This window comes from Emericellopsis atlantica (genome assembly GCF_019669845.1).
Source record: "Emericellopsis atlantica unplaced genomic scaffold F5Z01scaffold_17, whole genome shotgun sequence".
NCBI lineage: Eukaryota > Fungi > Ascomycota > Sordariomycetes > Hypocreales > Bionectriaceae > Emericellopsis > Emericellopsis atlantica.
Window position 1 is genome coordinate 514,002 of NW_025764719.1, and position 26,065 is coordinate 540,066.

At 55.3% G+C, this 26,065-nt stretch overlaps 13 protein-coding genes across 13 annotated transcripts; 9 read left to right on the forward strand and 4 right to left on the reverse strand.

Moving 5' to 3' along the window:
• Positions 1-27: 27 nt before the first annotated feature.
• F5Z01DRAFT_623963 (ribosomal protein S8) lies at positions 28-652 on the forward strand (the record flags this gene model as incomplete). The annotated part of the gene is made up of 2 exons (XM_046261350.1): positions 28-160; positions 393-652. 2 exons carry the CDS (start codon positions 28-30, stop codon positions 650-652), a joined length of 393 nt encoding a protein of 130 aa, XP_046117279.1.
• A 112-nt stretch (positions 653-764) lies between these two features.
• Positions 765-3,250, forward strand: F5Z01DRAFT_164037 (uncharacterized protein). Its single transcript, XM_046257838.1, has 2 exons — positions 765-2,969; positions 3,023-3,250. Exons 1-2 carry the CDS (start codon positions 1,186-1,188, stop codon positions 3,141-3,143), a joined length of 1,905 nt encoding a protein of 634 aa, XP_046117280.1. The 5' UTR covers positions 765-1,185; the 3' UTR covers positions 3,144-3,250.
• Positions 3,221-5,158, reverse strand: F5Z01DRAFT_751314 (RNA polymerase II-associated). The gene is made up of 2 exons (XM_046267041.1): positions 4,581-5,158; positions 3,221-4,526 (listed from the first exon to the last, which is right to left on the reverse strand). The coding sequence occupies exons 1-2, from the start codon at positions 4,843-4,845 to the stop codon at positions 3,358-3,360; spliced, it is 1,434 nt and encodes a 477-aa protein (XP_046117281.1). The 5' UTR covers positions 4,846-5,158; the 3' UTR covers positions 3,221-3,357.
• Positions 5,151-6,577, reverse strand: F5Z01DRAFT_658618 (retrieval of early ER protein Rer1). The gene is made up of 4 exons (XM_046263708.1): positions 6,125-6,577; positions 5,947-6,064; positions 5,591-5,890; positions 5,151-5,544 (listed from the first exon to the last, which is right to left on the reverse strand). Exons 1-4 carry the CDS (start codon positions 6,191-6,193, stop codon positions 5,459-5,461), a joined length of 573 nt encoding a protein of 190 aa, XP_046117282.1. The 5' UTR covers positions 6,194-6,577; the 3' UTR covers positions 5,151-5,458.
• F5Z01DRAFT_164108 (enoyl-CoA hydratase) lies at positions 6,528-7,873 on the forward strand. The gene is made up of 2 exons (XM_046257839.1): positions 6,528-6,946; positions 6,995-7,873. Exons 1-2 carry the CDS (start codon positions 6,796-6,798, stop codon positions 7,723-7,725), a joined length of 882 nt encoding a protein of 293 aa, XP_046117283.1. The 5' UTR covers positions 6,528-6,795; the 3' UTR covers positions 7,726-7,873.
• Position 7,874: 1 nt separating this feature from the next.
• Positions 7,875-11,112, forward strand: F5Z01DRAFT_164109 (uncharacterized protein). The gene is made up of 2 exons (XM_046257840.1): positions 7,875-8,139; positions 8,216-11,112. The coding sequence occupies exons 1-2, from the start codon at positions 8,089-8,091 to the stop codon at positions 10,949-10,951; spliced, it is 2,787 nt and encodes a 928-aa protein (XP_046117284.1). The 5' UTR covers positions 7,875-8,088; the 3' UTR covers positions 10,952-11,112.
• F5Z01DRAFT_725473 (tryptophan synthase beta subunit-like PLP-dependent enzyme) lies at positions 11,086-12,434 on the forward strand (the record flags this gene model as incomplete). The annotated part of the gene is made up of 2 exons (XM_046266635.1): positions 11,086-11,388; positions 11,437-12,434. Exons 1-2 carry the CDS (start codon positions 11,274-11,276, stop codon positions 12,432-12,434), a joined length of 1,113 nt encoding a protein of 370 aa, XP_046117285.1. The 5' UTR covers positions 11,086-11,273.
• Positions 12,435-12,522: 88 nt separating this feature from the next.
• F5Z01DRAFT_637614 (uncharacterized protein) lies at positions 12,523-13,747 on the reverse strand (the record flags this gene model as incomplete). The annotated part of the gene is made up of 2 exons (XM_046262299.1): positions 12,523-13,595; positions 13,645-13,747. The coding sequence occupies 2 exons, from the start codon at positions 13,745-13,747 to the stop codon at positions 12,523-12,525; spliced, it is 1,176 nt and encodes a 391-aa protein (XP_046117286.1).
• Positions 13,748-13,864: 117 nt separating this feature from the next.
• On the forward strand, positions 13,865-14,692 carry F5Z01DRAFT_675272 (translation protein SH3-like domain-containing protein; the record flags this gene model as incomplete). Its single annotated transcript, XM_046265131.1, has 2 exons — positions 13,865-14,135; positions 14,187-14,692. 2 exons carry the CDS (start codon positions 13,865-13,867, stop codon positions 14,690-14,692), a joined length of 777 nt encoding a protein of 258 aa, XP_046117287.1.
• A 1,176-nt stretch (positions 14,693-15,868) lies between these two features.
• On the forward strand, positions 15,869-18,548 carry F5Z01DRAFT_164270 (calponin homology domain-containing protein). Its single transcript, XM_046257841.1, has 3 exons — positions 15,869-16,163; positions 16,212-17,191; positions 17,247-18,548. The coding sequence occupies exons 1-3, from the start codon at positions 16,038-16,040 to the stop codon at positions 18,115-18,117; spliced, it is 1,977 nt and encodes a 658-aa protein (XP_046117288.1). The 5' UTR covers positions 15,869-16,037; the 3' UTR covers positions 18,118-18,548.
• A 147-nt stretch (positions 18,549-18,695) lies between these two features.
• F5Z01DRAFT_624234 (uncharacterized protein) lies at positions 18,696-23,924 on the forward strand (the record flags this gene model as incomplete). Its single annotated transcript, XM_046261366.1, has 7 exons — positions 18,696-20,297; positions 21,556-21,749; positions 22,172-22,262; positions 22,328-22,547; positions 22,611-22,918; positions 22,996-23,098; positions 23,197-23,924. The coding sequence occupies 7 exons, from the start codon at positions 18,696-18,698 to the stop codon at positions 23,922-23,924; spliced, it is 3,246 nt and encodes a 1,081-aa protein (XP_046117289.1).
• A 164-nt stretch (positions 23,925-24,088) lies between these two features.
• Positions 24,089-25,379, forward strand: F5Z01DRAFT_658633 (proteasome A-type and B-type). Its single transcript, XM_046263709.1, has 5 exons — positions 24,089-24,369; positions 24,422-24,428; positions 24,478-24,530; positions 24,584-24,971; positions 25,023-25,379. The coding sequence occupies exons 1-5, from the start codon at positions 24,339-24,341 to the stop codon at positions 25,345-25,347; spliced, it is 804 nt and encodes a 267-aa protein (XP_046117290.1). The 5' UTR covers positions 24,089-24,338; the 3' UTR covers positions 25,348-25,379.
• Positions 25,380-25,518: 139 nt separating this feature from the next.
• F5Z01DRAFT_624033 (uncharacterized protein) lies at positions 25,519-26,028 on the reverse strand (the record flags this gene model as incomplete). Its single annotated transcript, XM_046261353.1, has 2 exons — positions 25,519-25,838; positions 25,926-26,028. 2 exons carry the CDS (start codon positions 26,026-26,028, stop codon positions 25,519-25,521), a joined length of 423 nt encoding a protein of 140 aa, XP_046117291.1.
• Between the last annotated feature and the right edge of the window lie 37 nt (positions 26,029-26,065).

The following is a 26,065-nucleotide window of genomic DNA, read 5'->3' on the forward strand; positions in this document are numbered from 1 at the left end:
CTCCGTCCTCACGACACCACCGCCAAAATGGTCCGCACCTCCGTCCTCCACGATGCCCTCAACAGCATCAACAACGCCGAGAAGGCCGGCAAGCGCCAGGTCCTGATCCGTCCTTCCTCCAAGGTCATTGTCAAGTTCCTCCAGGTCATGCAGAAGCACGGTACGTACTCTCTTGAGAGCGAAAGCATTCATCGTCATGGGTTCCTGTTTTTCTACACTTCCCCTTCGGCATGATAACTAGGGCTATGGTCGATACCGCACCACGGTTGCAGCCCCTATAAGCTGCCGATAGATTGATACGCGAGGACTTACACGTTTTTCTGAGATTTTTTTTTCCCATGACGATTAATGTTTAATCCATCGCGACAAACATGCTGATTTCTTTCTCCCAGGCTACATTGGCGAGTTCGAGGAGGTCGACGACCACCGCTCCGGCAAGATCGTCGTTCAGCTCAACGGCCGTCTCAACAAGACCGGTGTCATCTCCCCCCGCTACAACGTCCGTCTCGCCGATCTCGAGAAGTGGGTTGTCAAGCTGCTCCCTGCCCGTCAGTTCGGCTATGTTATCCTGACCACCTCTGCCGGCATCATGGACCACGAGGAGGCCCGTCGCAAGCACGTCGCTGGAAAGATTATTGGTTTCTTCTACTAGACGCTGTTTAGACGGCTTGGGTTAGGGAAGGATCAAAAATAATGACAAAAAGTTATTTCAGCGGGCAGTCTTTGGCGTTGAAGGAGATCACCGGCCGGTTGATCTGTCGAATGATACCACGGCATTTGAGTGTGACGGACGCGTATATCGAATGAGCAATGAACTCTCCTCAGATGCTCTCACGTGCTGTCCAAGCCAACTGCTATGACTTGTGATGTACGCGAAGTGTGCTTGTCCTTGAATGTTCACTGAACTATCAAGTCGTCGCTGTACCGCTTCTTCAATTCAAGGCTTGCATGTGTAATCAATGTTCAGGAAAAAGCAAATAGATACTCCAGTACAGTCAGGTGGGATTTTAAGGTAAGCTTCGGTTTGTTACTTGCGCAACCTTGATTAGTAGCTCGTTCTGGGCGGTCTACAACGGTTCATGGTCGATGGAGCATTGGGAGTAAATAATCGCGCCGCGCGCCGCGACTTTCTCTTCTCTCGTTCAACCCAACTCTACTCCCCCCACCGGGGCGACAGAATCAGCAATGATCATGCGACGGCGACTTGCCCTCCCAACGGCGCTCGTCGTCCTGTTTTTGTTCTTCACTTTGCAGATTCGACGCTCGTTAAAAGAACCCCAAACGGATCCAATAGCTGTCGAGAACGATCATTCGAGCGACCCTCCCAAGTCCCAAGCGACGGAATGGGTCAACCCCCCTACATACAATGCCGTGGGCTCAGATCAACCCAGGCAACACAAGTCTACCTCATCGCATCCAATTCAGGTTCTGGCGCAGGATGCGCGGCGCGAATTCGAGGAGATGCGGAAGCGCCAATCCGCCTCGCTGGACGAGGCCGTCAAGGAGTACAGGAGGAGATACAACATGCCGCCGCCACCTCACTTTGACAAATGGTTCGCGTTTGCCAAAGAGAACAATGTACAACTGGTGGACGAGTTCGACACGGTGTACAACCTGATCATGCCGTTCTGGGGGCTCCAGCCAAAGACGATCAGAGAAAGGGCAAAGGAGGCGCTGGGCGCCGACAACTTCCTAATGGGCCTGGCGATTCGAGGTCATGAGGTTACATACATTCAAGGCGCGCAAGAGTGGCAACAGGAGGCGACGAAGGGTATGATGGAGAAATTTGTGCAGTACCTGCCCGACATGGACCTGGCTTTCAACATTCACGACGAGCCAAGAGTGGTGGTTCCCCACGACGACATGTCACGTCTCGTGGCCAGGGCCAAGGACGTCAACATCCCAGCGGCGAATGCCATTAAGTCTCCGGTCAACGATTTCAGTCAGACTTCACCAGAGCTGAGTGATGGTCTGGGCTTTGACGAGACCAAAGTCACGAGGTTCAATGTCTTTGCGCATCAGCCGACGTGGACCCATGCCCGCATGTCCTGTCCACCAACGAGCCCGTCCCGCGTGCTCGAAGAGAGCGAGAGGATGGACCATCGCAGTGAATACGGCTACAGCGAGCTCGGGTTCATCTACAACGCTACAGCGTCAACCGATGTCTGTCTCTCACCATCGCTAAGCACATCGCATGGTTTCTTCAACGTTCCCAACTCCTTCAACATTGTCCACGATCTCTTTCCTATCTTCTCCCAGTCGAAGATCTCCACCTTCAATGACTTGATCTACCCTTCCCCGTGGTACTGGTACGGCAAGGTCACTTACGATGGAGCTACGGACATGGCATGGGCGGACAAGAAGGACCAGCTGTACTGGCGCGGCTCCACGACAGGAGGCTTCAGCCGAAACGGCGGCTGGCGTCATCAACACCGTCAACGTTTCGTCCAGAAGATTAACGGACCCGACGAAGCACATATCATGGTGAACAAGGGCACCGACCCCTCGCCCGAATGGCATGTCCAGTTGTCTCCTAGAGGTGACCACCGCGCCCTTATTGATGTTAGGTTCTCACACATCGGCCAGTGTGATCCCGGCGATTGTGAGTCCGAGATCAACTTCTTCAATCCGGTCGTGAACGAGGAGCTGTCCGCTGCTTGGGGGTACAAGTACCTGCTGGACATGGATGGCAATGCGTTCTCGGGGCGGTTCTACGCTTTCCTCCAAAGCAAGAGTCTTGTATTCAAGATGGCCCTATTTAGAGAGTGGCACAACGAGTGGTTGAAGCCTTGGTTGCACTATATCCCTCTGAGCCTGCAGGGGGACGATTGGCTAGAGAGCGTGAGGTTCTTTGCAGGCTCGGCTGGTAAGAAGCAAGCCCAGACCATTGCGGAAGAGAGTCGTAGCTGGGCGAACAAAGTGGTCAGAAAGGAGGATATGGAAGCTTGGTTCTTCAGGCTTCTTCTAGAGTGAGTTCCCCTCTTTGGTCCCCATCACGAGGAAGATGGCTAATGTCCCGCAGGTATGCCCGTGTGATCGATGACCAGCGCGAGGTTATTGGCTTTGATCCAGCGAGTGCGAAGCAGAAATTGCCTCCACCACAGGCGCAGGGTAAGGGTAAAGGAGGGCTGGAAATGGCCTGAGCATTGTCTGGATTATACAGTTAGAAGCATGTGGGCACGGCGTAAGGCGCTTTTGTGTTGGTTTAAGTGGAAGGAATACCATAATCTTGTCTTCCATGCTAAACCCCAAGGATTTTGAAATATACACTGCCCATCTCATTTGCGCCGAAACGACGCCTCTAGCGCCCAAGTAGAAAGATCAATATGCAATTTTTCCAACGGCAGGCAGGCGGCGCTACTCCTCCTCAGAACCGTCATCATGTGCCGATTCGCGTCTAGGCGACTCGGAGGCGTGAGCCTGTCTGTCGACATCGCCATCAACGTCCTCACTGGCCTGTCGTTGAATTGGTGCTTCCTCCACCTCCACCTGCTCTTCCTGGTCAGGGTCCTCCCAGCCAAAAGGATGTTCCCTATAATTCCTCATGGCTGTGAGCATGTCCTCGTTGGGGTCCTGCACCGTGAGGTCCATGCGCTCCACAACCTTCTCGTCCTCGTCCCCGTTGTTGAGCATGGTGCGGGCAATGTTCTTGGTACGCTGCGAGCGGATGGTCGATTTCTGCAGCACGGGATAGTAGTACACGGCCTTTTGCCTGGATCCGCTCTCGTCATCCACAACAGAGAGGATAACTTCATCAGAGTATTTATCCGAGTGTTCGAGCTCGGTCTCATGAGAGGTCTCGTATGCACGCAAACGATTGAACTGGAAGCATGGACCTGACTCTGCTTGGTGGGTATATAAGCTCTCGTCCTCGTGGTCCGCGTCAGTCGGGTCGAACATGCGGCGGAAGTTGGTTGCAGCATTTTTGTTCTGCGGTAGGAAGAAATCGTAGTTCATGAGGTTCTGTGGCTTTGGGACCGTGTCCGGATTGGCCCTGTGCAGGTCCATGGCGGCATCGAATGCAGCCTCCTCTTCCTGCGATCGGTCTATGGGACGGAACATGGAGCTGAGAAGACGCTTGTCGTATTCTGAAGAACCAGCGACAGGGTTCCTGTCGAACTTGATCGTAACAAAGGCACCGGAGTCGGGGAATGCATCGAGATCCGGGATGAGAGGTGTCGCATCTACCAGTTGAAGTTGCTTCCTTGTAGGGTGCTTGACACGCTTGTGGTTCTTGAGCTCTTCGTCGGCCAGTGCAAAGCTGCGCTCAATCTTTCGCTTGATGGCGACAGGAGAGTCGGCTGCAGCCTCGGGTGATCGCTGTATGCGTTTCTTCTGGGACGCACCGAGAAAAGCTCCCTTGCCAGCTTCCGGCTTCCTCGTGGCGAGGTTGGAGATGTACTCTGTGCGGCGAAGGAAGGAAACACCAGTATCGACAGCCTTGCGTTTCCCAAGGCTAGCAAGGGGCCGTAGGAGTGCTCGATCGTGAGGATGGACATCTGGTTGTTGCGCAGGTGCTTGAATGGCTTCGTTCCGTTAGCTGAGGTTCATAGTATCGGTATCAACATTGTGTTCCTTACATCGCTCGTCGCCATCAAAAACACCCGGCATTCCCACAAGGTCTAGCGGCATGCCCAATTCTGCGTCGGCCTCGATGTTGAGCGGTTGCTCTCTCGCCAAGCGCGAGGCGAACTTGGGATTGGTGTACTGCCCGCTCGACAGGCCCGTGTTAGGGATGTCGAGCAGCTTGGGCGGATTCGGCGGTGGAGGGAGCGCATTGCTGTATCTGATGCGTGCGATGTATTCTTGATGAACAACGCGCTCTCCGTTGCGCGAGGTGGCCATGATGGACGCGCTGGCGCCGCCCAAGAGGCTGGCAGCTGAGTGATCTGGAGGCGAATCGAACCGATAAATGAAGCGCCTTGGGAGGTCTTTGATCTGATGGCGCTGGTGGTCTTGCGTGTCGAGTGCGCAGTTCGGGGCAGGGTGTGGTTGGTGAACAATGGCTGTGGTGGTAGTTCGAAAAAGTCGGGTCTCGTCGCGCTTGAGGCTGGCGGGAGCTTCACCTCCAAGTCTCCACCGGCTTTGCACAGGCGACAGAAAGACTGTACGGACAATCTTATGGCGGCGCAGCACATTGAATAAAATCGTCGTAATACTAGACCAGTGTTTTTCATGCTCTAATTGTCATTTTGAGGCAATTCGTATAGATAAGTACTTGTTTTACACGAGTCTTGTGGCTATAATTAAGGCCACGTTCATCTGGTCATATTTTGGGTTTGGCCATCCAACCACTGTATTCCTGAAAACACAATGAATAACTCCACGCCCTTATTAGCGTCACATGCATGATAATGTAGAGTTAATGACCTTCTAGCAACGCCAAAACCCAGGAAGTCATAGTACACATCGCCACCGCGGCCGATTTTCGCGTTTGCCATTCGTTGCGTCCACCTCCTTAATTCCCGTTCTTGGCGTACTTCTTCTTTCCAAAAGTGAAGGGAACGTAGCGGTACTTGATCATGTGCTGAATTTGCTTGCGCACTGCTGGGATTAGAATCAGGTATCATGGAACTATCGGAGAACTCACTTGTGAGGAAAGCCAGCATGAACCAGTACATCAGCAGTACAGGCCAGAAGACCGGCACGTTGAAGATCTCGAACCAACTGCACACGAAGCCAATTGTGATGGCCCTGGTGGCCCAGTACCAGAACTTGAACTCGGGGAGACGGCGGATGAAGGGCCTGAACTCCTCGTCTGCGCGCGTAGGAAGCGCACCAACGGACCCGTCCTCCATTTCATTGTCCATGGCCTCATTGGAGGGGTCGAACTTGGGTGTAAGAAAGGCGAGGAAGAGGTTGAGAAGGTAGATGGCGAGCGCATATGCGACTGTAGGATCAATTAGCGCGCTGAATGATATGCTGGGCTCGCTGTGCTGCACGTACCGACATACCACCCTTGCGCAAGCAAAATGCGCAAGGCAAAGACGACGAAGAGAGCGACTGTGCCGACCCATCGATAGGTAACGTAGGGTGTCGACTGGTCGAGAAGCGCTTGGTATCTCTATTGGCACGCATCAGTTAGGCATTCGGCGTTGCGATCGTGGGGTGATAGGAGTCGCACCATCTGCAGCTTCGACGTCTGCGCCGAGACGGCGGCGAAAGGGGTCTGATCAGGCTCGGGGGCATCCATGATGGCGAAAATGTGTGTCGACCGGCTCCAAAAACGCGAAGATAAGAAGGTTGAGGGAGTGACGCGAAGCGAATCGGAAAACCGTGGGGAGAAAAGATAGGGATGCGAACAGCGGGTGGTGGCTGAGCAATCCGTGTTCAGGAATTCAGGGTCGTCGTCGAGCAGTCGCCGCCATCCAACGTGGATCGGTGCTCTCGGGCCACGTAGAGCTTGAGAACGTGTCTGCCCTGCCAACTGCAGCCCCGGGGATTATCCGCACTCGTCCATTTGCACAAGAGTCATGCATGCACAAGTCCCGTGCATAAAGCGACCTACTACAGTACAAAGCATCCCCGCCGGCCGGCTGTTAGACGCCTTTATCCTCGGCTCCAAAGCCGACGCTTTCCACTTCGCCGTGAATGCGAGCTGCCATAAACCAAAAGGTAGACAGACCATCAACTTGTGTTTTCCAATTTTCTTTCCATTTAACGCGCACTCTCACCAATCGATCCATCGTGAGAGCCTTGGATAAGAATTTGACTACGACTGCTCGCTACGACCCAGTACGTTGGTGACATCACTTTTCTCACCAGCTTCCAAGCTTCGGCCCACGACCAGTAAAGATGAATGCTCTTCGCTGCTTGCGCCCTGCGGCATCCCGCGTCAAGGCAGTGCCTTTCCCAAAGGCAACCTTGCCTGCCTTTACGCGCCCATACAGCTCAAAGAACTACGAATACATCCAGGTATCGACACCGAAGCCGGGCGTTGGTCAAGGTTAGTGCCCCATCATGCCTCCAAGTCGCGGCACTGACAGCTGCGTAGTGACGCTCAACCGGCCCAAAGCCCTCAATGCGCTTTGCACACCTCTCATCAACGAACTCAACGATGCTCTGGCTGAGCTCAATGGCTCCGATGAAGCCCATGTGATCGTGGTCACTGGCTCGCAGAAGGCTTTCGCCGCCGGAGCCGACATTAAGGAGATGGCGCCTCTTACCTTCTCCGAGGCGTACACAAAGTCCTTCATTGAGTCCTGGTCATCGCTCACCACGCAAGTGAAGAAGCCAATCATTGCTGCCGTGTCTGGCCACGCTTTGGGTGGAGGATGCGAGTTGGCGATGATGTGTGACCTCATCTACTGCACTGAGAACGCCAACTTTGGCCAGCCGGAGGTCAAGCTGGGTACTATTCCCGGAGCTGGTGGCAGCCAGCGCTTGACTGCTGCCATTGGGAAGGCGAAGGCTATGGAGCTCATCCTCACCGGAAAGTCCTTCTCGGGCGTAGAGGCGGAGAGGTGGGGTATCGCGGCAAGGACGTTCCCCACGTACGAGGCTCTGATGGAGGAGACGCTCAAAACGGCCGAGACCATTGCTGGGTACTCCAAGGTTGCGGTGCAGGCCTGCAAGGAGGTGGTCAACAAGAGCCAGGATCTGCCTCTGCGCGACGGCGTCGAGTTTGAGCGCCGTGTGTTCCACAGCCTCTTCGGTAGCCAGGATCAGAAGATTGGGATGAAGGCCTTTGCTGAGAAGAAGAAGGCTGAGTGGACGCACTCATAGACGAGACAAGGCGCATGTCAACGGCTCGGTGCTACCAGCGGGAAGCTGGGCGTATGTATGTAACGTTATACGAACCACCTAGGTGCTGAATCAAGTCGTTGACACAGTAGTCATCATAGAATGTGCTTGTCTGTATGTTTGCCATGCTTTGGTTATGCAACTTCTAAAATAAGATGCGCATGCGTCTGTGAACCTGTTCGGCCTGTCTGCATGGCGTCCTTGGCGAACGTAGCCCCGCCAAAGTCGAATACGACCAGGCACCTTCAGCATAACCGCCTCTTTACGATGTCCACTACTGAGCTTTGATCGCCTTCCTTGCTGCTGAAACTTGTTTCAAAGGTACATCACCAGGTAATGGCTTGAATGGAGTCACCAAAAGGCGGTATTGACCTGGAGAAGGAGCTGACGTGCTCTGTGCGTACCTTCCTTCCCTCACCTTCCCTACCCACCATACACGATCCGAGTCAGGCACTGACATCACAAACGACAGATATGCACTGAACTCCTCTACCAGCCGCTGACACTACTCGACTGTCTACACACATTCTGCGGCTCTTGCATCAAAGAATGGTTCTCCTTCGAAGCAGCCAAGATCGAACGCGCGCCGACCCCCCCAACGCCCGATACTGTGCTATTCACCTGCCCATCATGCCGCGACCCAGTGCGCGACACGCGGCACAATGCCACGGTGGTCACACTGCTGGACATGATCATCACAGCGCACCCGGAGAAGGCCCGTTCCGAAGCTGACAGGGAGGACATGGGCAAGAAGTACAAGCCCGGCGAACAGGTGCTGCCCAAGATCAATGCCAGAGAACGGACGGTGGACGAGAGGCGCGCGCAGGAAGAGGATGAGAGAATCCTAGCGGAAGTCAGGCAAATCAGCCTTAGGGATGCGGGGGCCGCTCCCGCTCTGCCGCCAAGACAGCGAAGAACGAGAGAAAGCCGGTCGAGATCTGTCAGTGAGGCTCGTACGGGCGGGCGACCGCACGGCACACCCGATGGAGCGTCGAGGTCGCGAAACGATCAACCCGCGAGGAGAAGTGCTGATCAGTTGACTCCGGAAGGTGAGACTCGGCGGGGAAGGCGGAGTGGCTCGAGGCAACGGCAAGTCGAACATCAGTCGTCTCTGCGCTCACTCATCAGCTCTGCCGACATGAGCGAGAGGGATATCGAGAGAGAGATTGAGGAGTTTGCGCGTCAGATTCAAGAAGAGGGTCTTCTTGACGGTCTGGATCTCGACAACATTGACCTCACGCGAGATGACGAACTTAGTCGCAGGATCACGGAGGCTTACAGGCGGAAACAGAACTCGAGGCCCAGAGATGACCGATCCAGAAGAAGAGGAACAAATGGGCAAGGTGGCTCACGTCGACCCAGCGAGCAGAGAGATCCAAGGCCTTCCGCTACCGCTACTAGCAGTCATTCTAGCAGCCGACAGCAACGACAGGGTCGGTCTGCGAGCGAGTCTCGTTACAACAGTGATAGAAGCAGACCACCTCAATCATCTTCCGCGAATTTGGACGTCCGTGGTCAGGCAGTGCGTCCGAGGAGGAGAACAGGCAGTAGCAGTCGAAGCACTACGACACCATTACTGGCAACGCCTCCTTCGGGTGATACCCGTCCGGCTGCCAGGTCCCAAACCGACCTGACTCTTCGCAATACTTCAGCAGAGCTAGATGGACTCCGGCCAGGTCTGGGCGATACCCGCAGTGTCAGCACCCCTAACGTGGGCGCTTCACAGCCGCCCGCTGCAGAGCTGCCGGCCGATGGTGCCAATAACTTGCAGTCCTTCGCGGCTCGCGCGGCGAACCCAGCACTGAGTCGCGACGTATCACCTTCGCAGCGATCAGCGACTCCGCCTGAGGTTCCTGTCGCCGATGCTGTCCGCGCACATCGCCCGGCTGAGCTGGCGGTGGTGCACTCGGCCATCAGTCACCCCCTTGGCAACCACGGCCAGTCTCCGGGGCATCAAAGAAAACGGTCGCAGCTCTATCCAGAGCCTTCTATATCATGTTCGAGATGTCGCAAAAAACATATCGAGTACGAGTTACACTACAATTGTCACATCTGCTCGGGCGGGCAATGGAACATCTGCCTCGACTGCTACCGCACCGGTCAAGGTTGCCTGTACTGGTTTGGCTTTGGTTACGGGGCTTGGTCAAAGTGGGAGAAGGCCAGGAAGCAGACAAAGGAGGACCTCCCCATGCCTCATATGCTAACAGCGAGTCGTTACACTCCGCCAGCCACTACTCCTGGCGGGGCGGAGGGCAGGAAGACATTGACCACAGACGACCCAAAGAAACGGCTCGAGAGTGGTACATTTTGCGCCAGGTGCTTTGTATGGACGAACCAGTGCTACTGGCGCTGCGATGTGTGCAACGAGGGTGACTGGGGGTTCTGCAACAATTGTGTGAACCAAGGCAAGTCGTGCTCGCACATGCTTCTCCCACTCACGCATGAGACAACGCGGTCGAGTGGTGACCGCCCGACGACACCTCGATCCCCGGGCAGGCCTCCCGCCGCAACTGTCCTCACAGGGCCATCCACATCGAACATTGGCCCTTTCAAGCCTTTGACGTTTACGACAAGGTGTGACGTCTGCCAGGACCCCATATCGCCAACCCAGCCCAGGTATCATTGCTTCAGCTGCATCAGCAACCTCATTGCCGATGCCATTGCTGGCGATTACGACATTTGCTTCTCTTGCTACAACAACCTGGTCGTGCATGGTGAGATCAGCTATGAGAACGGGCACTCTGGTTGGAGAAGATGCCTCAATGGACATAGGATGGCCATTATATGCTTCACAGAGGGAAACGTCGGCCTGTGGCGTTACGTCGACAGGGACATTGTGGGAGGTCGCGCCCTCCGCGCAGAGCCGTACGAAGGCGAGGAGCATCGGGGCAGGGGTCTCCAGAAGTGGTCATGGGCAGAAGGGGAGCAGAAACTGGAGAGGCTCGTGACGCAGGACGTCAAGGCCACCGCGCCCACTACAGACGGTGGCGTGGTCATGAGCCAAGCGTTTCCTCCGGATGGAGGCAATGGGCCGCGTGGAACTGCCAAATGGGCTTGGTATCCCAGGCCCGAGGTCGATGACGAGCTCCTGTTTCCACGAGGCGCTGAGGTCAGGGAGATTGAGTTTATGAATCACGAATGGGCACATGGGACTTATATGGGTGCCAAAGGCTTGTTCCCAGCCAAGTATGTCCAGCCTGAACTTTGAAGGAGTGGGAGAAGGCTGGGAAATTATATGAAGACATGATATATCACATATAGCGAGCATGATCTATGAAGACGTCAAAACTACAGACCAAAAAGAGCAACCCTATTGGCTTGGTTTTATTATCCAGAATGAGGTCGTGAATCAGCCGAATGCCGGTCGACAATTGACGTGATCTCCGGCGCTCGGCCCCACTGATGCGTACTGTAGAAGCTTACCCGCCACATCGCGACTTGACGTCGGAAGTGAATCTCGTCTCCAACGTGCCACTTGTTGAACACTCCACCACTCTTTCAAGTGCTTCGATATTTCGAGCGTCATCGACATGTTTCGTCGCAGCGCCTATCGCCTTGCGGCTACGGCCAAAGTGGCTGCTGAACCAGCCATCCACACCCTGAACGTCTCCAAGGCGCAAGGCGTGGCCAAGGGCTTGACGGGAGGTATGTACACAGAGACGCTACGAATTGGCTGGCACTGACAGGACGCAGCGATTGGAAACACTCCTTTGATCCGCCTGAACCACATTTCCGATGCCACCGGCTGCGAAGTCCTCGGCAAGGCCGAATTCATGAACCCTGGTGGCTCTGTCAAGGACCGCGCAGCTCTCTACGTCGTCAAAGACGCCGAAGAACAAGGCCTTCTCCGACCGGGCGGCACCGTCGTCGAGGGCACTGCGGGAAACACCGGCATAGGTCTCGCGCACGTGTGTCGGTCACGAGGGTACAAGCTGGTCATCTACATGCCCAACACGCAGTCCCAGGGCAAGATTGACCTGCTGCGCCTCCTGGGCGCCGAGGTCTACCCCGTGCCGGCGGTGGCCTTTGACAACCCGGACAACTACAACCACCAGGCCAAGAGGCATGCGGAGAGGCTGGACAATGCAGTCTGGACGAACCAGTTTGACAACACGGCCAACCGACGGGCGCATATCGAGACGACAGGCCCCGAGATCTGGGCCCAGACGAACGGCAAGGTTGACGCCTTTACCTGTGCGACTGGTACCGCGGGCACGCTGGCTGGCGTCACGAGGTACCTCAAGGACATTTCGGGCGGCAAGGTGAAGGCGTTCCTCGCCGACCCGCCTGGCTCCGTGCTGCACTCCTACATACAGTCTGGAGGCAAACTGGTTGAGCGTACAGGTTCCAGCATCACGGAGGGCATTGGTCAAGGTCGCATCACTGATAACCTGGCGCCCGACCTGGAGCTGGTGGACGACTCGCTGCACATCGCAGACGAGAAGAGCATCGAAATGGTGTACCGCTGCCTGGACGAGGAGGGTCTCTACCTCGGCGCCAGCTCGTCGTTGAACGTGGTGGCCGCCAAGGAGGTCGCCGAGAAGCTGGGCAAGGGGCACACGGTTGTCACCATGCTGTGCGATGGCGCGTATAGATATGCAGACAGGCTCTTTTCGCGCAAGTGGCTGACCGACAAGAAGCTGCTGGGTGCGATTCCCAAACACCTAGAAAAGTACATTGTGCTGCCATAGATAGACTGGGGCCCCGCGCTCTTGAATACATATTGTACAACATCCCATACCGTCCCATGCTGTTCTATTTGTACGGTGGTGCCCCCAATCATGAGGATGACTTCAGATCCAACGCCTCCTCAAAGCACTTTGTCCATTGCTCCGCGCGAGCCTCGTTGCCCGCCTCGCTCTCGATGAACTCCCTAGCATATTGCTCCAGGCTGTCCACCAATGGCAGCAACGGCGCCGCCGCCTCTTCGGCGACCTGTTGAGATGTCCGGATGCCCCTTATCGACCAAGCCAGAGACTTGACATACTCTGACCCGTTCAGTGAGAAGGATGCTTGTCTCTGAGGCCTCGCCTGTGCCAACTCGGCGTTCTCAGCCAGCGCCTTGCCCTCCTTCAACTGAGGTGCCCAAAGCGTCTGCACGGTAGCAAGATCGTCCTTGAGGGCAACCAGGTCGTCTTCCACGGATTCCTCCGCCTGGGTCTTGGCCTGGATCGTCACCGCCCGGGTCTGGAGCATGGCGGTGCGGCCAAGGACTGAGAAATGGGGGCTCATGCCCAACCCTGAATCGGCCAGTTGGCGCTTCTCGATGGCCTTGCTGACTTGTTCGGCATTTTCTGGCCTTTGGATAATGTCCACGAGCGTGCGGACCCAGCTGCTGGACTGCTTGGCCTGCTCCAGCGACCCGTCCCACCTGGCGTTGATGGCGTTGACGATGCGGATGACTTGCTCGCGCTCGGTGATCCACATGCCCGTCAGATGCGCCTGTTTGAGGCACCCAATGACCATACCAACATTGCCAGAATCGCAAGCCAAGCGAATGATTTTGTCGTATGCCCTCTGGTTCAGCCTCACACCAGCTTTTCGGTATCCCCACAGAATCGTCCCAACGTTGGCCCAGTCCTCCTTGGACTCCATCGTGTCGATCGCATCATACAGCTTCTTCCGAGCATCGGGTATATCTTTGTGGCAGTTGAGAGTCTGGAAGCGGTGCTCATGGCCTTCGACTTCGATGTCGATGGGGTTCTGGGAGAGGTACCCCTTTTTCTTCGGGTTGAAGACGATACGTCGCTGTTTCTGGGGAAGATAGGCGGGAAGAATAATCTTGTCCTGGATGACATTCAGAATCTCGTTGAGCTTGGCGTTCTCGGTCTGTGTAGGCAGAGCCCTGAGGTCTGGAGTATGTTAGAGCTGTGCGTGGGATACAACTGGGACTGAGCTTACTTTGCCTCGATGTTGTGCTGAATTGCTTGATGCACGAGTTGCCTACCGACGAGACAGGACCGTTGAGCCCACGCAGAGCGGCTTTGGCCGTTCTTTGGTACATGCTGGCTCTGGTTCTGGTTTTGGTGCACGGAGAATGTCGTCGCATCAAAAAAAAGTTGAGACGCAGAGGTCGCGATGCGCGACCCTGGCCTGGCACAGAGAGAGCCCCGGTGAAAAGATGGACCGGGCCAATCACACGTCGCGATCCCGTTGCAACCTCCAAACACCCAAGAATTTCGCGGACGAGGAGAACTGGGCCATCATCACAGTCAAGTCGACACGACACAACAATCACACGATGAACGTCGCGAGCGTAGGGCGGCCTCTAGGCGCCCTCAAGTCGGCGCTGCGTCAAGCGAGGTTTCAAAAGGAGGCTCGCCGATCATTATCGACCACGTCAGGGACAACGCCATCGGTACCTACTCGGACTGCTTTCAGCGCGAGACAACGTACGTTTGCCAGCACCGAATCAAAAACGAATTCTCGCTAATATCACCTAGGCCAGGATTTGTCAAAGGTCAAGCGCTTCAAAGTGTGGCCACAGATCCCCACGATCCGCAATGACTACCCGAACCCGATGCCCGCCATCCACCAACACCAAATCAGCCAGCTCGACCCGACCGGCGCCCGGACACGCATGTTCTCCAAGAAGCACCTCGACAGCGCCAAGCCAGGCGACGTGCTCATGGTGACGACCAAGTCAGGCGAGCCCTTCTCGGGCGTGTTCATGCAGATCCGACGGCAGGGCGTGGACACGGCGATCCAGCTGCGTGGGCAGCTGATGAAGGTCAGCGTGGAGATGTGGTTCAAGATCTACGCGCCGACGACCACAGCCATTGACATCATCTGGCGTAGGCCCAAGCGGGCCAGGAGGGCCAGATTGACGTACCTGCGCAAGGCGAAGCACGACATGGGCAACGTCGACAACCTGGTGTTCGCGTGGAGAAAGGAGAGGTATGCGCTGCGCTCAAAGGCGAATCCCAAGGGGCCGCAGGGGAAGAAATAAAGAGCTCTGGCTGGCTCCGTGTCGGCTTGTATGATATGTGGTATATTTAGAATTGTACAATGGCATGTACTGTTTTGTGCGAATGGATCGGGCCACGCTGAGCGTTCTGGCGTCTCACCTTGTTGAAGTCTCATCGGCCTATATGAGATGGCTACTCTCAGCAGGATGGATTGTGGTTGCGCGCCGGCCAACGACGACGGAGAATGGTATACTTTCCCGAGCAGACTGCCGTCAGACCGGAGGTGACTGCTCAAAGGATCTTCTTCAGATACTTCCGAGCCTTGGGATCGAGCAAATCATGCCTCCTGACCCAAGGCGAGAACAATACTCTTTCCGAGGCTTTCATGCTGGTCGACGACATGATCATATGATAGATGGACTGAGGCAACCACTCGAATCATATCAAGCACAGGCCAGACCATGGTTGGAGAGCCGGGGACAACATTTATACGGACACGTACTGTAAGCCAACTAAGACAGGCTGGAGCTGGTTAGTGAATCGCAGTCACTCAGGCTGACATCGATCCAGCGTCCAAAGATTGTCAAATCACTTATACAATCAGCTATTGCAACTCTTCAAGTTATCTCAACTGTCAACTTGATTTGACACGGATGTATTCGTATCTACAGCAGACACAGCCCCTGACTTTAGACCAGTAAGCGCCAGGTCATCCACTAACAGCGCTGGCAAGCAGTTCATGCCCACTGATAGGCACTCAGGCTGATAGCTGTCGGAGCCCGGCAACGACTGGGCCTGTCCTCGTACGTACCCCGCCGGGCAGTTTCCGGAATTTTGTTTACACCGGGATCAGGCCCAGCCGAACCCCGGGCCCCTCGAGGACTGGACTGGACTGGAGCGCCTTCTCCTGCCCATTCTCCAAATACATGTAGCTGCGTCTCGTCGCCCACGCGGTCTGCAGCACCCTCGTCCACAGCATCCAGTGTATCGAGCGTCCCAGTCCATCAACTATCACTCTACTCGTCTGTCGACTTTGACGGCAACCTAATTCACAAAACCAAAGGTCGCACCTATCACAGGAAATCATCGACCTCCTGGAGCACGACCCCTGGAACGTTGTCTCCGCATCCATCACGGCTGCATCGTCCCCCTCCCCTGCCCCACGCTCCAGGCGGAACCAGGCAGCTCTGCAGACTGCTCGAACGCGGCGGTCAAGCAGCATTTGCAGCTCTCTAATAGTAATTATCGACGCATTTCCTACGCTTCTCGAGCGCCGCCCCTGGACGACTCGTCACGCCCAAGAGGTTCTCTCTCCCCTGTCAAGCCAGCAGCACTGCTGACGCCCTTGTCGCCGTCGAGCCGCCGCATGATCAGGGTCTCGCGAGAATGGCGTATGCGGAGCAGCAGCGGTGGATCACTGTCCAGCAAAAGACATTCACAAAATGGCTGAACACAAAGGTTGAGGCGCGCAACATTGTGGTCAAGGACCTGATCGCGGACCTCAGCGATGGTGTATGTGGATTTGCTGTTTGTGCCTGGCCGGCAGACTGACATTGGCAGGTTGTGTTAATCCATCTTCTCGAATGTCTCTCCAACGAATCCCTCGGTCGATATGCGTCCAAGCCCAAGCTACGTGTTCAACGATTCGAAAATGCGAACACGGCCTTGGACTTTGTCAAATCGAAAGGGATCCAGATGGTCAACGTGGGCGCCGAGGATGTTGTCAATGGAAACCAGAAGATTGTCCTTGGCTTGATATGGACCTTGATTCTGCGCTTCACCATCAGCGATATCAATGAAGAGGGCATGTCAGCCAAAGAGGGTCTTCTACTTTGGTGTCAGCGCAAAACAGCCTGCTACGATGATGTGGAGGTACGGGACTTTAGTGCCAGCTGGAACGACGGTCTGGCATTTTGCGCTCTGCTCGATATTCACCGTCCCGACCTCATCGACTTTGACACCCTGGATAAGTCCGACCATCGAGGCAACATGCAGCGTGCGTTCGACATTGCCCACGAGGAGATTGGCATCCCCAAGCTGCTCGATGTGGAGGACGTTTGCGATGTGCCCAAACCAGACGAGCGCAGTTTGATGACATACATCGCCTACTGGTTCCATGCATTCTCGCAGATGGAAAAGGTCGAAAACGCCGGGCGTCGCGTCGAGAAGTTTGTGAACAACATGCAAGGTGCCTGGGAAATGCAGAGCGCCTACGAGAAGCGAATGAGAGCGCTTCTCAAAGCAATCCAGGAGCAGGTCGATTCGTGGCAGAACGCGGAGTTTGAGGGGACCTACGCCGACGCGAAGCGGCAAGCGAGCGAGTTCAACACATACAAAAGGGGCCAGAAGCGTAAGTGGGTGGCCGAGAAAAGTGACCTGGCGACATTGCTGGGAAATATCAAGACCAAATTGGGCACCTATCGTCTCCGACCTTGGGAGCCGCCAGCCGATCTCACACTGGAGACATCTGAGCAAGTATGGAGCAGTTTGTCGCAAACTGAGATGAACCGGGCGCAGCTCATCAACGAGACCATCCGAGAGTGAGTCCAAAATTCGCACGGTCATGTTCCAGCTCCTTGATACTGACCGCTGTAGCATCAAAAATGCCCTGCGCAAATCTTTCGCTGACAAGGCCAACGATTTCGCCATGGCCCTCAACACCATGCAGCTGGCGATATCGGGACTCGATGGTGATGTCGAGGACCAATTGCACCACGTGCGAAAGCTTAGCGACAATCTAGCACCCATGGACCGGTACCTGGAGACCATTGCAGCCGTGGACGAGAAATGCGAAGAGGCCAACATTGAAGAAAACGACTTCACCACATACACTTACGACGAGCTTTCCTACGAGCTCGGGCTGGTCAAATCCTCTGTCCAGAAGAAGCTTGCTTTCCTGGAGAATCAAATGGTGGCCAGGAGCATGACAAACCTCACGCCTATCCAACTTGAGGAATTCGAGAGCGTCTTTCGCCACTTTGACAGGGACGAGAGCAACTCGTTGCAGGAGCTCGAGTTCGGAGCGGCCTTGGCGTCCCTGGGACTTGTCTTCTCAGAGGAAGAGATGCACGATTATTTCATCGAAACGTCAGCAGGTCGCGACTACGTCACGTTTGAGCAGTTCATCCGGTTCATGGTGAACGTGACGGAGGATCAGAACACGGCGGAGCAGGTCTTCCAGTCCTTCCGCGAGGTCGCCGACGGCAAGCCATATGTCACCGAGATGGACCTGCGACACAGTCTTGTGCCTGACGAGGTCATTGACCACTTGGTGGGGATCATGCCTGAACACAAGGGTCCTAACACAGCAGAGGATCGTGGGCTCCCACAGTACGATTACATATCATTCATGGAGAAGATGATTGACGAGGAGCGAGGGCATGATGGCGCTGCCTCGAAGGGCCTGCAGGACAGGACGGACCGCAGCCTCAGTCCGCGAAAGGGAGGAGCCCTTAATGGTATTTAAATATATGGAGAGCAGACATGGTACCTGTCTCCTCACTGTCTGTTTTTGTTTCTGTCATTGCTGGCGTGGTAGAGCGGTTCTATAGCCTTCGTACAGTCCTTATTCCTGGTATTTTGTAATTGCATCATTGCGGTGTTCGGGTTACACGGGTTGGGAGAGCCGGATATCACAAGCTTATATACCAGTGCGAGCAAGTATATCCTTTCAAAAGACATAATCATTTCTGCCTTTTTGTTGACCGAGTAGGTACACACGTCCATGAAGAAAACATCATTGCAGCAAAAGGTGTTAGCGGCTTTATAATAAACGACTGATCTTAACAATTCAGTAGCTCAGGAGCCATAAGCAATTACTCTCACTCAATAAGAGCATAGCCTGATTATTGCGAACACCAGGACCCAGTGGTTTTCATGAAAGCTAGGCGAGCTGGTATAGGGTAGCCACAGACACTTCTGACAGCCGGACTCGGACCAGGGTCTCCGAAAACCGGCTCCGATTCAATTATTTGTTGCACTTGGTCGCCTCGTTGCGACATAGTTCCTTTCCATCTTTGATGAACTCGCACCACCACATTCGTCATGGCACCACGGACTCGCGTCGCCCAGGTTCTTCGACCGTTGGCGCGAGCCACGGCCTCCGCGCCAACAGCTGCGTCGTCGCGTGTGGCGATGCGATGCATTGCGACGTCGGCACCAAGACTGCTGAGCGCCTCTTCGCCACGACGGGCCACGAAGCTCACCACGGAGATGTATCCCGGCATCAAGCGCGACGAGCGGTTCAAGCAAATGAGCAGCGACGACGTGGCCTACTTTAAAGAATTACTTGGCTCGGACTCGGCGATCATTGACGGACTGCACCAGGATGCCGCTGCGGACATTGAACCCTTCAACGAGGACTGGCTGCACAAGTACAAAGGACAGTGCCGTCTTGTACTGAAGCCTGGCTCAACAGAGGATGTCAGTGCAATTCTGAAGTATTGCAACGAGCAGAAGCTGGCTGTGGTGCCTCAGGGCGGAAATACTGGGTTGGTCGGCGGATCCGTGCCCGTGTTTGACGAGATTGTCATCAACATGGCGCGCATGAACAAGATCCACTCTTTCGACGAGGTCAGCGGCTCTCTTGTCGCGGACGCGGGCTGCATCCTCGAGACGACGGACCAGTACCTCGCGGAAAGGGGCGCCATCTTCCCGCTCGACCTGGGCGCCAAGGGCTCGTGCCATATTGGTGGCAACGTGGCTACGAATGCTGGCGGGCTGAGGCTTCTGCGCTACGGCAGTCTCCACGGAAGTGTACTCGGACTGGAGGTCGTGCTGCCCGACGGCACGATCATGAACGACCTCTGCACGCTGAGGAAGAACAACACGGGCTACGACCTGAAGCAGCTGCACATTGGCGCGGAGGGTACCATTGGCATCATCACCAAGGTGTCAATTCAGTGTCCCCAGCGGTCATCGGCGATCAATGTTGCCTTTTTCGGACTCGAGTCGTTTGAAAAAGTGCAGCAAGCGTTCCGTGAGGCCAAGGGCCAGCTCTCCGAGATCCTGTCGGCTTTCGAGCTGATGGATGGCAAGAGCCAGAGCATGGTGCACAAGGTGCGCCCGGACAGCAAGAAGCCCCTCGAGGACGAGCATCCCTTCTATTGTCTCATCGAGACGAGCGGTTCCAACGGCGAGCACGACTACGCCAAGCTCGAGTCTTTCCTCGAGGACGTGATGACCAAGGAGATCATCACGGACGGTGTTGTCGCGCAGGATGCGACGCAGCTCAAGTCGCTCTGGAGCTGGCGCGAGGGGATACCAGAGTGTCTCGGCCACTGGGGCGGTACCTACAAGTACGACGTGTCGATCCCCATCAAGGACATGTACGCCATTGTGGACGACATCTCGGCCAAGATGGAGGAGGCCGGTCTCATCGGCGAGACGGACGAGTACCCCGTCGTGGGCGTCGTGGGGTATGGCCACATGGGCGACTCCAACCTGCACCTTAATGTTGCGGTGCGCCGCTACGACACGGCGGTCGAGAAGATTCTCGAGCCCTACGTCTACGAGTGGATCGCGGACAAGAAGGGCAGCATCAGCGCCGAGCATGGGCTGGGCATTGCCAAGAAGAACTATATCGGGTACAGCCGAGACGAGACGACGATTGGCTTGATGAAGCAGATTAAGAACCTCTATGATCCGGTACGTGAGCACCTCGCTACCCACTGGCCTTTTTCCACTTTCGATATTGCCATTTTCCCCTTTCTGTCGTAGTGCTGGGTGCAACCCATGTCCATCATCGATTCCGCTAACAAAATTCACAGAACGGCATCATGAACCCTTATAAATATGTTTGATCAGTGTATATACCCGAAATACCAGTCGCGCATGCAGCGACGTCGATTTGAAAGAATTTGCCATGCATTACATCTATGTCATGTCTTCACTCCCTGGGATTTGTGTTGTCCTCACCAAGTCGATGGGTGATTACGATCTTTTGTGCCATAGAGCAGCTCTGATCTAAGCTGATGATGATGATCTTCTGCTTGTGCCCCTTGAAAATAGTACCATTGGCGAGGGCAAAGTCCGGTGGCAAGGATCAGCTACCGCTCTGACACACATAGTTAGGTGGCAGCTGGGCTAGTCAAGAGGGAGTCAGTGCGCAGCTCCTGATGTCCGATATATTCTTCTTATCTCCGCGACATTGGGCTGTGGTAAAGCAACACCAGGATCACAGTCCACACTCACGAGCAAGCCAGACACTGACTAACAAATCTATCTGCCGAGGAGACTTCATAAGCATCGGCGGGAGCGGATGCATGTCATTGTGGCGCATCCAGTAGGAGTCGCGAGATCCCCAATGGGTAAGCTTGCGCATGATTATGCATGCCGAGCTCGGGCACGCCGTGACGGTGAGCAAGACGGACGAAGGAAGACGGCATCACCATGAGACCCGGCCACTCGCACGCCGTGATGCTGGCGAGGCGCGCCATTAGTTTCTCAGGTCAATTTCCCGTACTCCCAATGCGCAATCGTACTGAGGCTAGGTTCGACCCAAACGAGCGGGTTCCAGCATCCAAATGCAAGACGACGACGACCTGGTCTCGACGCAGCCAATCGCAGCTAGTCCTCGCAAAGATATCTCTCTGGTCAGCCCTAGATGGCCCTACACACGTAATGAATGCCTCGCCAGTCTTGTCAGACCACCTAAATTCTGTCATGGAATCATAGCGACAAGGATATCTGCCCTAAAATAACCTTGTCCTCGAAACAGATCGGCCACGGAATCGGGAGAGCTGTGGCAGGCCACTCGCGGCGATCGCGAAGACGGACGAAATCCCCATTCATCTTCAGCGATGGCAGGAAATCGAACTCTACTCTTGCCGTAGCCTGTCATGAACGCCTATTCGTTGTGCTACCGTAGACTGAGACAGCATGAGCCATGCTGCTCAAAGTACAGGATAAGCCTTCCTGCATCGTTCATGAGGCTGCCGCGAGAGGTGCGTCCATCGGCGGCAGACCCCCTTACGAGCATTACAGTCCCGTCCCTCACCAGGTGAATCATTCTTCTGCAAGTGTCAGCGTCGTGCCGTCGCATGGCGTTCCTGGCTCCGCAGGGCTGAACATGACACTTGCTCCGGGGACCTCTCTGAAGTATCCTATTCGCCCAATGGTCACCACATGCCAAGCCCAACGACCCAGGGACATGATTCTCTCCGGCGTAGTAGTCTGGACATGGAGATGAGTGCTGACGGAACAATCCCGAGAAACCAACCATCGAGCGCACATTGGACGAGCGCATCTCACTCATGACGGAGCCTTGCCCCGTATCGCCTACCACCCAGCCGGCGCGCCATGGATCCGAGGTAGGGAGTACAGTATGTCCATCGAACTAGACGTACTGGATGTTGACTATCTTGAAAGTTTCGAGTGCTGTATACTGTGATTCGTCATGGACCTGTGTTCTGGGAGATTCTGCGTTGCTTATTCGCATACTCCCATCCGACTTGATTATAAAGCCTTGTCGACCTTTCATCATAAATAACCACACGTTCGCGCTGCTTGTAACGAGTGAGATCAGAGCAGGTTACTCTTCTTGTCTGTATCATGGTCGGTGTTCCTGGGAAGTATCAGGGCTGTGAAACGTGCCGTAGACGGCGGGTGAAGGTGTGTTTGCGAAACCTTGTCGGCCATGGTAACCTCAAGTGCACAGGCTAACAATCTCTCTCCAGTGTAGCAACGAGCGACCGTTTTGCCAGAAGTGTGCCAACAGCGGAAGGCAATGCGAAGGCTACGAGCGCGAGCGAGTCTTCATCACCGGAACGCCGGAGCACCGCGGACGAGTCGCATCGCATCCCAGGCAACCTACATCATCGGCATCGTCTTCGAGGCGGAGACATCTGGATTCCGAAGCCAGGTCAACGCCAGAGATCACCCCTGAGCGAGACACAGGTCGCGGGCGCCAGGTTTCCGCCGAGCTGCGCTACGTCGATAGGCGTCCGCCCGTGACGGCAGCTGCCCCATTCGCACCAGCGTGGGAGGACCATATCGCACTCGATGTTCAAGGTGCGCTGGATTATGCCTTCCTCACGTCTCTGCATATACCGCCGCAGAGCATCGTTTGTCAGGCGAGGCAGAACCAAGCCGAGCTGCAGAGCTGGAAGATCGCTTCAGCGCCATACATCCTCCCAGACGTGTTGTCCATGTCGATTGATGGCACGCTCCGGCTGAAAGGAAGGTGTATGGCCCACTTGTCCGACCTCACCAGTGACAAAGAGAAAGCCCCGGCTTCGATAGCCTTCTTGCTAGAGGTAAGCGTCCAGGTGGGATATCGCCAATTGCAATGCTGAGATAGGATGTGCAGAGCACACGAGCGACACCAATAGATACCGAATCCCAGAAGACGACGATGGAAAGCCCTGTCCAGCAGCTGGGTCCGCATAATTTCGTATCGTTCCCGAACCACCACTTCTTCGCCCGAGTCTTTCGGCCTTTGATTGTAGGTTGACCATGTATTCTCACGGGTATCGAGCCAATACTTATAGCAATCAGCTTGGTTCCTCGCTGCTCAGTCGGATAGAGACGTTTTTGAAAGACACAGATTGGCTCACGGTGCCTTGGGCCAACCATCCGAAAACGCTCTTGGATCAGTTACTTGATCTCATATCTTTTGTTCCTCCTCTTTTGCAGCAGCTCGACGCCATATCGGCAGCAGCGGCTACGACTCCTCGCCGTCAACAAGCCCAGACGCTGCTCGGGAATTGCAAAGCTTTGGAAAGTCGTTTCGACCAGTGGCTGACATCGGCCCATGAGGAGACAGCCGAGCAGCAGCAGCAGTGCTACTGGGTAGAAGAGACGGCTAGCGCGCTGGAGGCAGCCCCTTTCGCCGGTCTACTCATGTTCAGAGACGGTTCTACCGCCCTCATGTTTCTGTATTTCTGGATGTCGCAGATCTCTTTCCATCGATGCATCGAACGTCTGTACACAATCATTTTCGAACCAGTCATCGACATGTTCCCGCCCGCGTGGCCAGAACTGCTCCCCAATCTTGAGCTGGATGACCTTGGTCGCTATCAACAGACCCACGAACTCGCAACGAGCATTTGTCGCGGGCTCGACTCAGCTCTCGGATACGCTGCGCAGCCCGAGCTACTCCTAGCCCCAATGACAACTGCGCTGAATCTGTTCAGAGACGACAATACTAATGCGCATGACGGCATCCTTGAGATCTTCTGGTTGGAGGCTTTCAAGTCTCGCTTGGCGGATAAAGGGCAGTATCTGGCTTCCATGTTGGAAAGAAGCAGTTGGGTAGAACTAGCCAGGTTTTGAGGGCAAAGTCGTCGCGGTGCGCTGCAGGCCAGCTGAAACGAGGCGAGCAATTAGAGGAGCTGGTATCTCCAATGAAGGCATTCCTATTGCTGTGTATTAAGGTCGCGATGTAATATTTGAGAATTGCCAACAATTGAACTCTGAACCTGAAGTTAAGGATGTCCACCCAGCCACAGCCCGCCAGCAAACATACGCCACACATCTTAGCGCCACAATTCGAGCTCCCGCCCGCATCATCGTAGGCAGGCGTTCTGACGAAGCTCCACTGCCTCAGCTCGTCCTCGCAGCAATCGACCTCCCGACATTCAACTTCCTACATTCATCGTCAATACTGCACCACGATATCAGCGTGACACAAGCAGAACTTGACATCACCGGTCGAAATCAACGAAACGACCACTAGAATCGCCCATCATGGCCTCCGGATACGACAGAGCTCTGTCGGGTGAGTTGCTTCATCACGGTTGCTCTAGACAGCTTTTGCTAACATTGGACAGTCTTCAGGTTTGTCGACGTTTAGCCGCGCTCCGAGAGGGTCTCTAACAGTTTGCAGTCCCGACGGTCACGTCTTTCAAGTCGAGTATGCTGGCGAAGCCGTGAAGAGGGGTACGTTTGGCATGTGCTGTACATGCGGGATCGCCAACTAACTGGATGCCCAGGAACGTGCGCCGTCGGCGTCAAGGGAAAGGATGCCGTCGTCCTCGGCTGCGAGAAGCGCTCGGCCATGAAGCTCCAAGACACCCGCATCACACCTTCCAAGATCCAACTTCTCGACAACCACGTCGCGCTCGCCTTTGCGGGCCTGAACGCTGATGCCCGAATCCTCGTCGACAAGGCCCGCTTAGAGGCCCAGTCACACCGTCTCTCGGTGGAAGACCCCGTTACGATCGATTACATCACAAAGTACGTTGCTGGAGTGCAGCAACGATATACGCAGGCTGGCGGTGTCCGGCCCTTCGGCATCAGCACACTAGTTGTTGGCTTCGACAAGAACAGCAAAATCCCCAGACTGTACCAGACGGAGCCGTCGGGCATCTACTCGGCATGGTGAGTTGAGGACCCCAGGTCTTGGGGACGATGATATCTGACCATGTGTAGGAAAGCCAACGCTATCGGCCGTTCCAGCAAGACTGTCCGCGAGTTCCTGGAGCGCAACTACAAGGACGACATGGAGACCGAGGCTACGATCCGCCTCGCCATCAAGTCGCTACTAGAGGTGGTCCAGACGGGCGCCAAGAACATTGAGATTGCGCTCATGCTACCCGGAGAGGAGATTGAAATGTTGCCAACGGACGAAATCGAGGAGTACGTCAAGGAGATTGAGCAAGAGAAGCAGGAAGAGGCTGCCAAGAAGAAGACCGGCCGGGCGGGAGCTGGCAGCGCAGCGCTGCCCACGCGCGGGCAGGACGACGCGGCCGCGTAATAGGGCAATAGACGAAAAGTCATGATAGACAAAGTGCTCTATCCCTCACGCGCTATGCGCTATGCCAATGTATCAAGACGTTCATGACCATGCCATTGTCCCCTTGCTCAAGATTCCCAAACGCCACAAGCTGCATTTCATACGCTCTCGCCACCCCGTATATAAACCAGCTCAACCAAGCCTGTCTGCTTCCTCAGAGGGATCGAATATCGTCCTCTGCTTGTCGTCCTTGACACGCTCGTCCTTGAGCATTCTGTTGTCCATGCGCGTATCCTCGCTTTCTACCGACAAGGCCGCTTTTGGGGTCTTGGCGTCGATGACAAAGTGGTTGTCGCAGTGCGGGCAGTACTCGTCGCTCTCCTCAAACTCTTGTGCGTCCTTGCGGAAGCACTTTCGGCACTTTTTGCACGCAAACACCATCTCGAGCGTCTGCTGGAGCGGATGCGACTCCTGCTCGTGGTGGCAGTCGGCACAGTCGAACCATTTCTTGCCTGTTTGATCTTGTGAGCTTGGCTGAGCGGACTCGCAGTCGGTCGGTCGGGATCAGGGGCTTTGGCGGCTGGAGGAGGACGACGTACAGCATGGCGAGCGGATCGCGACCTGGGCGTTGAGAATGTGTTTGCTGAGTGATGTTAGATCCTCGGTCCGTTGCGATGCCTGGGAATAGGGGACTTGCCACATGGCGAAGGGCTATCGGTTGCGATGTGTAAATTCGTCG